Consider the following 13,820-nt stretch of genomic DNA (forward strand, 5'->3'; position numbering starts at 1 on the left):
ATACAAATTTAAATATTTATATATATTATATAATGTAAGCTTAATTCGGGTTCAAGTTGAGTTCTGGTCGGGTTCAAGTACGGATCGAGTATAGGTAAAATTCATATCTGAATTCAAATTGGTCGGATTTCGTTCTTTATATTCATATTTGAAACTATATCCGTTTAGTATCAAATAAATTTTGTTCGAATTCAAATAAAATTTCGGATATCTGTACTTATTGACATCCCTAATCATGTGCCGAGAGGGTGATTTAAGGTCCATTCTACAACTAGAAATTTAGAACTCTGCTACTTCATTGGGTTAGTTTTGTAAATACCAAACATGCCATATTGCAGGAGATTTTTATTGACTTAAATGGACCAGTATTCTGCCCTGTGGTGGAAAATCAGATTAGACTAAGTCAAATTTGAAATTTTATGAGGCTGAGTTGGGCCGAGTCATGTTTGAAATGGCGTGAGACTGGTTGGGCTGAGTCGTAATGGAAATCCATTGGCGCTGTATCTGTACGCTTTAAACGAATTAGTTGTATATTTCTAATATCTGAAATTTTTTGGATTAATGGTTAGTACCAATGATCCAAAAAAATATTATTAGTCGTATACTGTACAGCATATATAACTTTGCCCTGTAACAATTATGAATTTTTCTTTCTTCTTTGCGACAAGCAATGACATATTCTTTTTTTTTAAATTAAATTAGTTATTATTTGCATAAAGATCTGTTTCTTTTTTTTCTCCATATATTTTTTAAAAATTTTCTTCTCTAAAATAATTCAAATTATTCAATTTTTGAATAGTATTCAAATTTTGAATAACTTTATTACAAGACATTTAAAACTTCTTTATTGAATAACTTTCTATATGTATTTTACAAAACTAATTTTATAACTTAAACAAAACTAAAAAAATTAAAAACTTGAACGTAAAACAAACTATAGAAAAGGGTTTGGTGGTTGGTACCCGAGGTCTCAAGTTTGAAATCTAGTTAGTTCACATTTTTAACTAAGTTTGTTTTTAAAAGAAATAAACGAAACAGATAACCTACNAAAAAACTATAGGAAACTGAATATGGACTGGGGGCCGACCCGATATTACCTTGGTCCAAGGCTGGGGACCTGCTGGGCCGTGTTTCAATAAAAGGTGGTCCAACGTGACGCGACCCAAACCCGAATCCGTTAGTCGCCGGGCCTACATCCGCACCCGTTTACTCCGATATTAAAAAAGATTTTGAGAGAAAGGTAGCACACTATCAATTTTTTTAGAGCTAAACTCAATTAGAAAGTTAAAGTAACTAAACTTTGAGCTTAGAATTTTAGATGCTACTTATTAAGTTCTCAGCCAACTACATTAGGTATCTTTTGCACATATTGTTAACGACAACTGAGGCTTTATACTATCATTTAAGTTGCGGGACCAATAATAATAATTAAAAGTCTAAATTACAGTTTTGGCCCTCAAAGTATGAGACATGTGATGCTGGTCGTAATTTCTGGTTTGAATGTTTTAAATTGTTGCAATCAAATCACACGATATAATTTAGTTGACGGAATGCTAATATATTTATGATACAGTAATTTCACGATATTTTAGTTATTTTTACGTCATTCGCTACAATAATACTACACTAGTGTAACATTAACAATACAACACTATTTGATCAACTAAATTGTATTATAGAACTTGATTGCAATAATCTGAAAGGCTTAAGTCAAAATTCGCAACAAATTAAAAATTCGAGGACCAAAGTATCACGTAGCTCATAGTTTGGGGACCAAAATTGCAAATTAGCCAACTTAAAACAAAAGTATTTTACATGCAAACCTTCTATATGTCTCAAACCATCTCTAAATCATAACTTACTCAACAATTCTGTGATGCTATTATATTGAGAGAGATCAAGTTCTCTATCAAAGTCATAATCCAACATTCCATCAAACTAATAATAATTTGATAGGAACCGACCGTCCCTAGAGCAAGTGGCTACTTAAAGGGCTTGGTGGTTGGTATCCGAGGTCCCAAGTTCAAATCCTAGTTGATTCACATTTTCAGCTAAGTTTATTTCTAAATAAAATAAACGAAGCGGGTAGCGAGCTACCTATCTCTCAAAAAAAAATAATAATAATTTGATAGGACAAAATTTCACAAAGTGGATGTTAAATTTTGCGAAACAATTATTTTTCTCCGAAACACCAAAATCTTAAGCGGTTCTTTCAATTTATTGATTCAACGCTTCCCCTCGGTCTAGCCTGTGGGATTTAAACTTGAACTAAATGAAAGCTTGGTGGGATTCAAATTTAGAACCTCTTATTCTAATAACCTATTAAATTATGCCAAATAAAGCACATAAATTATGATATTTAATTTTTACCATCCAAATATTTTTGAAATTAAGAAAACTAATTTATATTTCAGGCCATATGCTGGTTGGACTAACTACTATCATTTGGATGTCAAAAAGTAAATTTTCAAAATTTAGATGCTTGTTGGTCTCATTCCAAGAATCTTATCCATAGTCCATAAATGATAGATACTGACAGATACCTCAACACTACAAGACAATTTTAACTTTTATTTTAAGAGTATTTTTCTAACAATGCTCAGAAGAAGCGTTGCTAAGTGTCCCCACTATATAGCAAATATTGACATTTTAAAAAACGTCGGTAAGTGCCCCCACTATATGGCAATTATCGATGTTTTAAAAAGAGTCGTTTACCAGTTGGAAGTACGAGATGAGCTTTGGCTGAGCCAGAATCGATAAATGACAGACTAGGTCGATGTGGGATCTGTCATATCCCAATAATTCCATCGACAGTCGGGTTGTGAACCATCTATTATAGTAAACCAATTTGCTCAAGAATAAAATGTGCTATTATTTTAAAATTTTCAACGTGCTAACACTTTTAAATACTACAATAGACTATTTTGACACGCTTTTAAGCACCATTAATTACCGAAAAACTATCTTTAAATATTATTATTTGTTTATAGTGTTTTCCTAAAAACCTAAAAAAAGAGTTCAAACACGACATTTGAACAAGCTTGTAGGTCTCATTTGGAGAGTTCGTTGCTTTCTAGTACGCTGTCTTGTTCTTTTTATTTTTTTTCACCCCTTCTTTTTTTTTTTTTTTTTTTTTTTTTTTTTTTTTTCCAACAAGCTTGTTAGTCTCATTCCAAGAAACCATACCGTAGATATTGACATATATCAACTTGTTCGGAGTGTTCCGCGTTTTCTAGTTGACTTTGCTTATTTACTTTTAATTTTCTGTTAAATATAAAATATAAAGCATCATTCTCTACGTACTAGATTACGTTATTGAAGATAAATAATTATTTTATATAATTTAATATGGTATCATAAGAGAAGGTTTTGAATTCGAGTCACGCTAGACTTTTATTAGTGTAATTAATTTTCTCCCATTTAATTCAAACTCACGCTATAGATTTGTCAAAAAGTCTCGAGCTCAGACGTCAAAAAAGTGTTAGATATAAAAATATAAAAATTATTGAGTCTAAACGCGAGGTAGGGTGTTAAATGTAAAAATATTATTGTCTATCAGTTTAAACTATTGAAGATAAATGTTTATTTCATCTAATTTAATATTTTTAAACAGGTCCCTAGATTGGTGTTATATCACTAGTACTTTGTTCCCCAATAGGCTTTGTCACTAATCCTTTGTTCTTATTCTCAAAAAAAAACGTAAAAAAACTTTGTTCTTATCTCATGAGAATAATAATAAGTGGATCAATCTCTAGCTATTTCTATATGGTGCTTTAGTGGGCTTATTTTAATTAAGAGGCTATTCACGAGAACTTGTTTTAATTTATTCTAATATTCAAAAAAGGCCATTAGTACTAAAATATTTTGACAGGAATGTCCTTAATTATATTTAACCGGATATTAAATTTAAATTTTTTTAAATTTTAAATATTCATTTATAATGCACTAAAATTTTGTACATTCCTACTTCTACCATCAACACACATTGCACACCTTCATCTGCATTAGTTGAAGATCCAACTGGTACTGTTTATAGGAGAAAATACTTTTTTGTAACTCTAGAAAATTACAAAAAATATTTGGTAGCGTGTGCTTATATGTGCATATGGTTAAGATAAATTTCGATCGAATTCGACACCGTATTTGATAGAATATGAATATAAATGTCACAATTTAGTAATTGATAGATATTCATATTCGGGCCAAACTGTCCGCCCAAAATTATCAATCCCAATTATTATTATTAGGGTAAATGCTTAAGCCTTTACCCTTGTAATATTTCTTTGGCTAAATTACATAAAACCTCTTTGTCAAAATTCGATTTTTCACTTTTTTCTCCTGTCATTTAAAAACCTACACTTTGTCCTCTTATAAAATAAAAAATAGTCACGGGGGACGATGTAAACTATGATAATAAAATGACCATTTTGTCCCTCATTATTTTTGGCAACAGAAGAAAAGGCTGAAAGTATTTTTGGCATAAAAAAAATATATATAATAATGTTTTATAAACGGAACTCTAACGGAGCACTAACGGCAGAGGGTGAAATAAATATTTTTTATTTTAAAGTGTAGATTTTTAAATGAGATGAGAAAATTAAAAAATGGAGTTTTGACCGAAAATTTTCTATAATTTAGCCTATTTCTTTTGGATATATGGAATGCTACTATTGGCCATGCTTTTAATAGCAACGTGACTCATAGAGGCCTTTTATATTGACATAAAAAGTTATGTTGTACCTAATGTACACTAATGCTTCATATATCATAGAATATATCAGATGATTAGTACAATAAAATAATATATAATATAGTTATATAATATAAAATATTTAAATAAATTATTATGCTACGAAAATTTATCTTTTATCCATATTATAGAGTTGGTTTACGGTGCATTTGGTGCATCCAATATTTTTTTTGGACACATTGGCCATGCCTTAAATAGGGAGGTGGCTCACCTAGAAGCTTTTTCCTTGATGTGAGAAGAAAAAAATTTGTTGCACCTAGTGCATTCCAATACTTTGTACACCGTATAGTATATTAAATAATTAGTAAACTATCTAATGATTAGTACTGTAAAATAACATATAATATTATCTAATATAATATAATATAAATATTTAAATAAATTATTAAATCATGAAATTTTTTTTTATGTAGATTATAGAGTTGGTTTACGGTGCACTAGATGCGACCAATATTTTCTTTGGACACATGGCATGTGACTATTGGCCATGCCTTAAATGGTGACGTTGCTTACCTAGGAGACTTTTTTTTGATGCGACAGGATTCCCAATTCATAGTTTAAGTTTATATATATATAGAAGATTACATAGATATATAGATAAAATGTAGATACGTAGATATATTATAGAGTTGGTTTAGAAGATTAATAAGTTGAGTCAAGTGAGCCCACTAAGTTTAGTAGGATTGTAGTCCACAATAATAGACTTAAACAGCAAGAGTCCCAATAATAGATCTAGCGTTTAGATGGATTGAGTCCGACCGAATCCTATAAAAACTATATATATGAGTTCTTAAGTGCAATAAATGCATCATTTCTATCAGTACGTGCTTTTAAAATAATTGATTAACGCTTGTAATCCACATCAAGGTTTAGTTTGGAAGCGTGTTCCGTAAATTCATTTATTTTTATGATTTCGAATAGTAAGAGTTCTAAAGTTTTATTTCTCTAGTAAGACAATGGTTGTGAGAATTTCGGTTGGAGAAACATGCAAGGTGTAATTTGAAAGTGCATTATAAGACATCAACTTTTACATATATTTTTGAAAGACAAGAAAAATTTTAAATATTTAATTTTGGAGCTTGCTATGAAATTATGTAAAACAGATGTTATTCTCCAAAAACTTAAACTATCAGAAAAATTCAGAACCTTAATTATTGATACCATATAAAATTATGCAAAATAATCATTATTCTTCAACAACTTAAACTATTAGGGAATGATATTTTTGTATTTTGTTGGTTTCTACGTAATACCTTTTTTTGTTTTTTCATTTGGAAAGTAGTGCGCAAAATGAGGTTCATCTAATATCATCTCTGAATTTGATCAGCACAATCAACTTAATTACTCTTAATTTACTCTTTAATATTTTTGATTTACCATTTATGTAGCATGTTGAGGTCCCTATCCCATCACCAAAGGAGGATGAGATCTTGTTAAAAGTGGAAGCAGCTAGTTTAAACCCAATTGATTGGAAAATTCAAGAAGGCTTGTTGACACCAATTTTACCAAAACAAGCAGCTACAGATTAATTTAAGCATTTTGGGTCGGTGCTTTGGGCACAACGAGTTATTATTGGTTGTGGGCCAAATCATTATAGTTGGTATTAGAATCGAATACCAGCTACCAGCCGTCGGAGGTGTTAGAAGTGAGAGCTAAGTGCTATAAGTGACAAAGTGCTACACCGTGAATTTGGTGGGAGGGGCTCTGATTGAAAATATATATAAGAGGCCGCGCATCCTAATAATAATAACAGAGTATGTGGTAGCTCTCGCAAGCTTAACAGCGGTCCGTCCGACAGGATCTAGGGCAACAGATTATGCTGGATTACCCGTGGCCGGCCCACTGCTCTTCAAGTATTGAAATCACTAGGTGCCAAGTTCGACGGCACGGGCTGCCCGTACAATATACTTATCACTGCAGCTTCAGGTGGTGTCGGGCTTTTCGCGGTGCAGCTAGCGAATTTTCATCTGACTGCTACTTGCGGCCGCCGAAACTTAAACCTAGTCGTGAGTTTCGGTGCCGACGAAGTGCTCGACTACAAAAGCCTAGAAGGTAAAACACTGAAGAGCCCCTCAGGAAAGTCATATGATTACTTTGGGATCAACTGTGTCGAGGGTATGCATGGCATGGTCCAATTTTGAGCCTAACTTGAGTAGGGAGGGTAGAGTTGTTGAACTGACTCCTTCAGTGTCAACTATATATGTTTAGTTGTGGTGTGAAAACATTGATGGGGTCTAGCTAAGAAGCATTTGAAGGCCTTTATGTTGACACCCAATAAAGAAGATTTGGAGTTTATGGTTGAAATATTGGTGAAGGGAGGGAGGGTTAAGACTCTGATAGACTCCTCATATTCACTCAGTAAGGCTCAAGAGGCTTGGTCTAAGTCCATTGGGGGCCATGCAACTGGGAAAATTATTGTAGAGATGTGAACCAAATGATTGTGCATGCATGACCCTCCTGTGTGTGTGTGCGCGCACGTGCATGCGTACGTACTTGTAAATGGTTGATATATTTGTTATCATCTCTCTGTAATGTATAAACAGTTGATACATTTGTGGTCATATTTCTGAAGTTGTGCACCTCTTCGTACTCAAATCTATTATCATGCATGCAGTTTACTCTTTTATTGTAGTGTATATATAAGATCATCTCAAATATATTAATTATGCAGTGTAAAACAATAATTAATAGAGGAGACTAAGATAATACCAGGTAGGGCAATGGGACCCTAGTTTAAATTTTCTGCTTTAAGCAGGAATAAAGTGAGCTTGGTGTTTGCCTACAAGAGTTGATGAAAAAAATGAAAAGAAAGATATAAGAAAATGATGGAACTAAGACTAATTGCAATTTTAAAGGGGTGCATGTTTGGCCTAGCTTTTTATAGAGCAGTTGGTAATCTATTTTATAAAAGTTGATTCAGATTTCAATCAGAAACGGCTAAAAGCTACTTCCTAAAATATAATCCTAATTTTATATTCAAATTTGAAATTTAACTTGTGATCTTGGTTTCGAACTTTAAATTCAAATTCATATTTAAAATTAAAAATTAACATATTTAAAGTTTAAAATTTCAAATTTTAAAATTTATATTTTAAATTTAGATTTAAATTATAAATTTTAAAATTTAAAGTTAAAAATTGAAAATTGGATTTAAAATTTCAAATTTTAAAATTTCAAATTTTAAAATTTAAAATTTAAAAAATTAAATTTTCATAATTTGAGATTTCAAATCTAACTTTTAAATTTTAAAATTTAAAATTTTACAAAATCACTTTAAAAAATCACTTTTTTGCAAGATGCAGCCAAATGTTTTACAACTTTTAACTAAAAGTAAATCTTCAAATCAAAATGANAAAAAGTATATATATATATATATATATAGAGTCCAGCTACTATCCTTTTAGGAGGACGGAGGTTTTCGTTTTCCTAAGTTGTTTTAGATAATAGGGATTCCGGATCAATGATCGGAACCGTTAAAGTTGATCTATAGTATTTATAACGTCTAGAAACTAAATTTTATAAAAATTTTAAAATTCGTTATCAAGTTCATTGAAGAGTCGAAAAATTAATGGTAAAAAACGAATAACCTTGTGAAAATAGATGTTAGACTTTTTCAATCCATGATCGGAGTTATCAAATATTATCTAAATAGTATAAAAACTTTTCTATCAAAAATTTAAGCTATTTGGATTGTTCTATACTGTTAAACAAGCAAACGGCTCATAACGACAGTAAAAAATTATTGATTTTGTGATCCTTTGATTACTACGTAAATAATATTTAAAATTCATAAAATTTAGTTTATNCACACACACACATACAAGAGACATGTTGAAGTTGTTTGAAAGTATGTACAGTAGGTTAAAGTGATATTCCATTGATCCACGTAAACATTGTTAGATATGTCTCGAATTTTAGAACCGCAAGGTTTTCTAACTCTATTCTATTTTGATTATCCCATTAAGTGAAGTTTAGATTATGCCTAATTTAATTAAGATATTTCTAATCTTAGTGGATTTGTATTCCTAATCGTATTAAGATTTAGCCACTATTATAAATATACCCTTTATTCCATTAATTTGGTGTGGCAATGTGAAGAAGTATAGGTATATTTTTGGGATTAGGATTTTACGAGAGAAGCATATTTTGTATACCACTTTGATTATAATGAAAATCCTAGCTCCTGTCTTCGCCCGTGGACGTAGGCCAGTGGCCGAAGCACGTAAATATTGTGTGCTTTATTTTTCTTCTCTCAGTCTCGATTCTCTTTTGGTATTTTCGCACCCGACAAACTATATCTTTTCCGTCTTTGTTATAACAAACACATTGGAAACGCTTCTTAATTAAAATAATTGTTTAATTTCCACGAAAAGAAGTATGTTTCGAGAGAAAGGAAAAACTACTTTGTCATTTGCGTTGGTCCGTATAATGAGAAATATAGTTTTTTTTTTTAAGTTTACGTTTTTTTGCAAAAAAAAAAGAAAAAAAAAACTGGAAGATGAAAACATGCATGCATTTTCCCTAAAGTGCGTAACACCATGTTGTTCTTTGAAATAGTATTTTACATGGAATGAAACACTTAGTAAATTTACATTTAATTGTTATGCGCAGAAAACTATGTTAGGATTTTATCATGGAAGAGAATCAATAGAGAATGCGTAGGAAAAGGATCAACTTGTTATACCAATATATCATTTAATTAATTAGAACTTTTTCCACATGCATGCACTTGGAGAAAACATTTGAAGATCTTAATAAGTAGCTTTTCATGTTTCATAACTTGGACAAGGAGAGAGTGACTATTTGATGATATATATCTTTGTCATGTTACCGCATTTAATGCAATGGAAAAAAAAAACTTTAATTTTGCAATATAAATTAGAAATCATTTTCTTCATCCACTATGTATTATATATGAAGTTCTAATTACTTCTCACAGATTTGATGTATAAAATCTCTTGGAATTGGGTGAGCATGCAAAACCACATGGATTTTTAAGATTAGGGCGAGCGCAAACCAAAAGATTGAATATGTGCAATTTGATATTTTAACATTAGGGTGAGCACAAACCACATGGATTAGAGATGTGGCACACCTATCCTCTTCTAAGAGTACTGCATAGAGCATAAAATTAATAGATGATTTCGCATTGTTATTTTGATTCAAATACAGAAAATATTATACGCATAGAACTTAACTAGTTCACAGTGAAAAGTATGTGCCAACTAGAATGGATCATGAGGTACTTAAAAAAAGTTTTTTCCAAATGATGTAAACACGAGAAATACGACATAAGTTTTCATGTCTAGCTATGGTATCTTTAAAGAAATTACCATAGATATAAATCGCTGTAGTTGTCAACCGTCTTTTCAGAATGTTATTGCGTCGTTATTACTTTTTGTGAGTAAAAGTATCTGATGTGAGATATGCATGCCACCATAAAGCTTATCACCGACATTTAGAACCGTGAAGAACATTTTGAGTTGCTTAGTGGAAAGGTGTAAACGACCAATCGACAGCAACTGAGGATATTTACTCTTCCTTTTGTAGTTGTGGTCATCCAATTGTGTAGTGTCTAAGACAAAAAGGTATTCAAGGGGAATTAAGAAAGAGTTGATGTGAGGCTAAACATCATACTTATATATTGATGACACTAACAACGAAAGATAACAATTAACCATATATTAATTAATGCGCAATTCATCATTGCTTGTTTACTGCAAAACCAGATGTCGAGCAATTCGTAGCACAAGTATTATCAACGAAAATTATTGATTGCGACCGTTGAATATAGCTTAGCTTTATTTTTTATTTCAGGAAGAGAGAATTTTAATGAAAGTTATTTTGTTAGGCTGTTCTCTAGTGTCATTATAAGCTTTGCCAGAAATGATTTTGCAGTATAGAAGAAAAATTAACATGCATCTTGCATATGCTTTCAAAATTTTCCATTAAAATCATATATTTGGCTAATGCTTGAATATTCACTCGATGCGTGAGGAGAATGTTGGATATAACATTGAATTATACCGTTCTCTAGCAAGTTAAAATTTGTTGCAAAAGTTGTTCCCTTTTTTTTTTTAAAGAAATTGGTTATTAATCAGAATAGGACCATCAATATTTATGATAAGTGAGTTCTCACATTTATATTCTTCAGCTTGGCAAAGGTTATACCCAAATAAATCAAGTTACAAAAGCACATGCAGCTCAAACTTTATTCGTAAATGCCAAGATAGTCTTCTTAATAAGATTCTAAGCTTATTCATTCTGAATCTTTAAGACCAAATACATGTATTTGTATTAAGTATAAACAGATATATATCGTATGAGGAATAGACCCTTCCTTTAAAGTTGATGGCCCAATTCATTGGTATCACATCACAATTTTGCACAAATACCAAGCAAATTAAGAGGAGTATCATTTCCTCCTTATTTCTTAATTTCTTCATCAGCATGCAATATGTTCAATTGTAAGTTAAGCTTAGTAGCTTTTCTACATCCTCTAAGAGGTGCCAAGATGTTAGGGCTAATATGTATGCACTGTGAAACTATCAGTGTGAAACTATATATCAAGCTTTTTTTAACTATATATTCTCTGCTAAATTTGGAGAGTTCCCAACCTTTAGGAAATCTATGAATGGAGCAACACTGCCTCCGCTGTTATCTTCGTTCTCCTCTTGTTCCTCGACACTCGAATGGTACTTCGTATCACTCGAGTCATTGTTTACTTGGAGAAAATCGTAAAACTCAACTGAGCTATTCGTATCTGCAACAAAAGTATGGCAAATCAGTATATATAGTAACTAAAATAGTCTTTGTGTTTGATCACCCCAATATGTACATAAAATTAGAGCTTTTACCTTCACTAGAGCTAGGGAAAAAGTCGTGGATCTTCGAATAGAGCTCCTTTCCATTTTGAAAGTCGCGATACTTCTCAATTGATGGAACCCAATCCTTCCACTCGAATCTCCCCTCGAAACCTTGCTTTAGTTTTTCACCTTCAATAATGCCACTTGAGGCTTTCTTTGAGGATAGCCTCGACCTCTCTCGACATCGCCGTGCCATGATCACATGCCAATGGTTCTTCACCGCGTTGTCTGTCCGCCCTGGAAAGTGCCTGGCAATGATGGCCCACCGATTTCCATAGATTCGGTGCGAAGCGAGAAGCCGCTCTTCCTCTTCCTCCGTGAAGGGACTTCGGTTGATCCTCGGGTCTAGTTGATTGAACCATCTCAGCCTACAACTCTTTCCTGCTCATATTAATTCAACATAAATATATATATCATATGTAATTACTTCTCTTCAACTGATGAACATATATGCGTATCGAATCAATATTCTATGTTTAAATATGTTACCAAAAAAAGGAAAACTACATCTATGATATATACATGCATGTTAATTAGATCAAATTAATTAATTAGACAATAAGATTAACTATAGATGAAATTAATTACAAGTCAATCGCACCTGATCGGCCTTGAAGCTTCTCCGCTATGGCGTTCCAATTATGAGGGCCATAGCACGCGACCAATTCCTTGAGCTTCTCGTCCTCGGACGGCCTCCAATGGCCTCTGGTGCACATCTAATAATCCTAAGATCAACAACAAACTATTGCTACAGCTAGGGTTAATTTGAAAACAAGAACTATATATATATATATGGCCCAATAAATCCTCTCTCTTTGGTTTATATTGCAAGGAGCTCTTTGTATATATCTTGAGATTTTCCTTAAAGGTGGAAAGGACACATGAACAAAGATATATAAAAGGTAAGCTATATATGTTAAGCCATATATAATGAGAAGTGGACAAAGAGTGAGTGATAAAGGAAAGATTTGTGGGGTGGTAGATGAGGTTTGAAGAGCTTATTCTCGTTAGTGAGAGAGAAGATAGAGAGTTAGGAGATCGTTACACCAAGAGTTACGTTTGATGTTATGTGTGGTCTAACAAATGGTATAATATTATATTAAAATTATTAAGCATGAGAGAGAGAGAGAGAGAGAGAGAGAGAGAGAGGGTGGGGTTGCTTGGTGGGGTTAAATTCCGTTCTGCTTTCGACATCTCTCTGATGTTTCTAACCTACAACGTCTACTTATAACCAACCCATCTCACTCATATATGTGCAGTGTATATATATTTATTATTATTCTTAAATGTATATATATATATTGTACGTGACAAAATATTATATACACGTACTTGATGTATATTTATATATTTTTATAGATTTAGAGAGAGAGACATGTCTTCAGAAGAAACCTATAGCTATCAAATAGAGCACAAGTATAGCTTCAAAAGGTAATTGCTACGTACTTTTGAGGTGTATAGTTAGTTATAAATGAAGTTGTAAATGAGTAAAATAAATAAATAAATAAAAATGTGTATGGAGGGCCTTCAGCTAATTATGATAATATATTTTAGCCCTCGAACTTCAATTATACTTTGAAGAGATTCTTATCAAATCAATTACGAACTTTATTCATTTCAAGAATGACATAATTATTATATAAAATATAATAGTTTGACAAGTTATTAGTTTGACTAAAATAAATGTTTCATTCAATTAAAAATCAAGTGTCCAACCAAATAGGTTATATATATATATAATTGAGATGATCTTATCTCTACTTTTTTATTCTTTTTTTTTTTTTTTACTTTGAAAGTAAACAAGTACATAAAATTATGGAGAAACTTCTTCTAGGGTTTTTCTAGTTTTGTTGAGCCTATCAGACCTAAACTGGAGAATATCTCAGTTGCCCTAAAAATGTTGGTGGCTTTGCACGTGGAAGCTTTATTCTTTGGTTGCATATAAATATGGTCTAAGGTCAAGTGAAAGGTCTCCTGTTGTTGTATGTGGTGGTGGTGTTGGTGTTGTTGTTGTTGTTATCGTAGGTGTACTTACAAGGAATTTTGTTGCTGTAGTTAATTGCTTGCACAAATGTTGCATTTGTTTCTTTATAAGTAACTAAAGCACGCTGTGTGTGAAAGACTCCAGGTAGATATATAGTTCATGCAGATTTTCTAATTATAATCCTATTTCACAATTAGCTTAATTAATTAATACAGGTATT

The 13,820-nt window shown here is 31.8% G+C and overlaps 1 protein-coding gene and 1 pseudogene across 1 annotated transcript; one reads left to right on the forward strand and one right to left on the reverse strand.

Annotated features, from left to right (window-relative positions):
• LOC109721312 lies at positions 6,416–7,290 on the forward strand (annotated as a pseudogene).
• LOC109721577 (transcription factor MYB52-like) lies at positions 9,957–12,667 on the reverse strand. The gene is made up of 4 exons (XM_020249258.1): positions 12,218–12,667; positions 11,608–11,997; positions 11,368–11,513; positions 9,957–10,325 (listed from the first exon to the last, which is right to left on the reverse strand). The coding sequence occupies exons 1-4, from the start codon at positions 12,330–12,332 to the stop codon at positions 10,209–10,211; spliced, it is 768 nt and encodes a 255-aa protein (XP_020104847.1). The 5' UTR covers positions 12,333–12,667; the 3' UTR covers positions 9,957–10,208.

Source organism: Ananas comosus, linkage group 15 (genome assembly GCF_001540865.1).
Source record: "Ananas comosus cultivar F153 linkage group 15, ASM154086v1, whole genome shotgun sequence".
NCBI classification, from domain to species: domain Eukaryota; kingdom Viridiplantae; phylum Streptophyta; class Magnoliopsida; order Poales; family Bromeliaceae; genus Ananas; species Ananas comosus.

Coding starts and splice junctions, on each gene's coding strand:
- LOC109721577 (XM_020249258.1), bottom strand. CDS start 12,332: ATGTGCACCAGAGGCCATTGGAGGCCGTCCGAGGACGAGAAGCTCAAG. Junction 11,514..11,607: donor TTTCCCTAGCTCTAGTGAAG/GTAAAAGCTCTA, acceptor CTTTTGTTGCAG/ATACGAATAGCTCAGTTGAG. Junction 10,326..11,367: donor CATTCATAGATTTCCTAAAG/GTTGGGAACTCT, acceptor TTTTTGTCTTAG/ACACTACACAATTGGATGAC.